Genomic DNA, 1,424 nt, shown 5'->3' with positions numbered 1-1,424 from the left:
CTGTCTCTGTTCACTGGAGACATGGACACATTTCAGACTGGAACCAGTCCAACATGTTGGACCTTCATCCAGTCAGAGAAAATGTCCTCAGAGCTGCTGCTGCTGTCTGTCCAACTCATCTTGTCCTTTGTTGTCTCTCAGTCCCACAGGTGGAGGTGGAGTCAGGAGAGAAGTCTGTCCTGCTGCCCTGGAGAACCAGAGATAAACTGCCTGGAGATGCTAGAGTGGAGTGGAAGGACAGGAGGGACAGGAAGGTCCATGTGTTTAAAAACGGTCCTGATCAGCCTGGAGAACAGAACCAGATCTACAGAACCAGAACCAAGATGAATGAAGACCTGCTGAGAACTGGAGACCTCAGTCTGACTCTGAGAGACCCAACTTATGGAGACAGTGGGACCTTCACCTGCAGAGTCTACAGAAAGAAGGGGGACATCCTGATGAAGAAAGAAGTTCATCTAAAGGTCAAAGGTCAGATGTTTAAATCTAATGTTATATTTTTTCCTCTCGGCTCCATTTCTAAAGGAGGAAAAAGTAGAAACTCAGAAAAAAACTGGTTCATGCTTGTAGTATCTGCAAGGTCCCCACATCCAACTGAGATTTCATCAGCCACCCCCTCTATGTCTGCTATCCATGTGAGCAGATGTTCACCACTGATCACCATGGAAAATGTGTTACCATGCAGAGAGCTCTGAGGAGAAATTCATGGTGGATGAACATCAGCTCCTATCAGTGAGGGTCACAGATAGAAACATCCAGAGACTAGGCATGAAACAAAGTGAAACTCTGAGTAGAAACATAGAACCTTTGCTGATTGTGGGCTGATCTTCTGCATAATCTCTGTAGTCAAAATCTACTTTAACTGTCAGTGGGAGCAGCTTTTAGATCAAAGGTGTTCGGCCAAAATCTCTGTCTTTTCCAGGCTTTAATCCCCTCTAAGTGTTCATTCATATTTATTTCTATTTACTGCAGTTAAAGCACACTGATAGTCAGAGTTTCTATGATTGGATGAAGATGTTCTCACTGCTTTAACAGCAAGACAAACCAGGATAAACTGCTCAAAGGGTTTGAGTTTTCCACTGACATAAAGTTTCACAGTGGAAATTTCTATAGATGTTATAGATTCCAAAGTAAAGTTTATGTTTATATTGATTTATTGCTGAAGCACAAAAGGTTAGAGAAATTTATACTATGAACACGTGGAGACAAAATATAAATAGAAGCTTTAGTGGGACTGAAGAAGATGCTGGACCAGAACCAACAGATGGATCAGAACAGGAAGCAACTAAGTTCCTGAAGCACAGAACCAGAACCTCTGTTTCCACATCTGACCCTGAAACCAACAGAACCAGAACCTCTGTTTCCACATTTGACCCTGAAACCAACAGAACCAGAACCTCTGTTTCCACATCTGACCCTGAAACCAA

At 43.0% G+C, this 1,424-nt stretch overlaps 1 protein-coding gene across 1 annotated transcript in view; it reads left to right on the top strand.

Annotated features, from left to right (window-relative positions):
* Window positions 1–11: 11 nt before the first annotated feature.
* LOC107103914 (butyrophilin-like protein 2) overlaps window positions 12–1,424 on the top strand; it is a 5,828-nt gene continuing 4,415 nt past the window's right edge. The window contains exon 1 of the mRNA XM_015403773.1: window positions 12–468. Within this exon, the coding sequence (XP_015259259.1) occupies window positions 54–468 (415 nt within the window). The 5' untranslated portion in view covers window positions 12–53. The remainder of the gene's footprint in view (window positions 469–1,424) is intronic.

The sequence above is a fragment of the Cyprinodon variegatus genome, unplaced genomic scaffold (genome assembly GCF_000732505.1).
Source record: "Cyprinodon variegatus isolate N-32 unplaced genomic scaffold, C_variegatus-1.0 Scaffold1563, whole genome shotgun sequence".
Taxonomy (NCBI): Eukaryota; Metazoa; Chordata; class Actinopteri; order Cyprinodontiformes; family Cyprinodontidae; genus Cyprinodon; species Cyprinodon variegatus.
The sequence above is the reverse complement of the archived record's forward strand: the minus strand, read 5'-3'. Positions and strand labels throughout refer to the sequence as shown.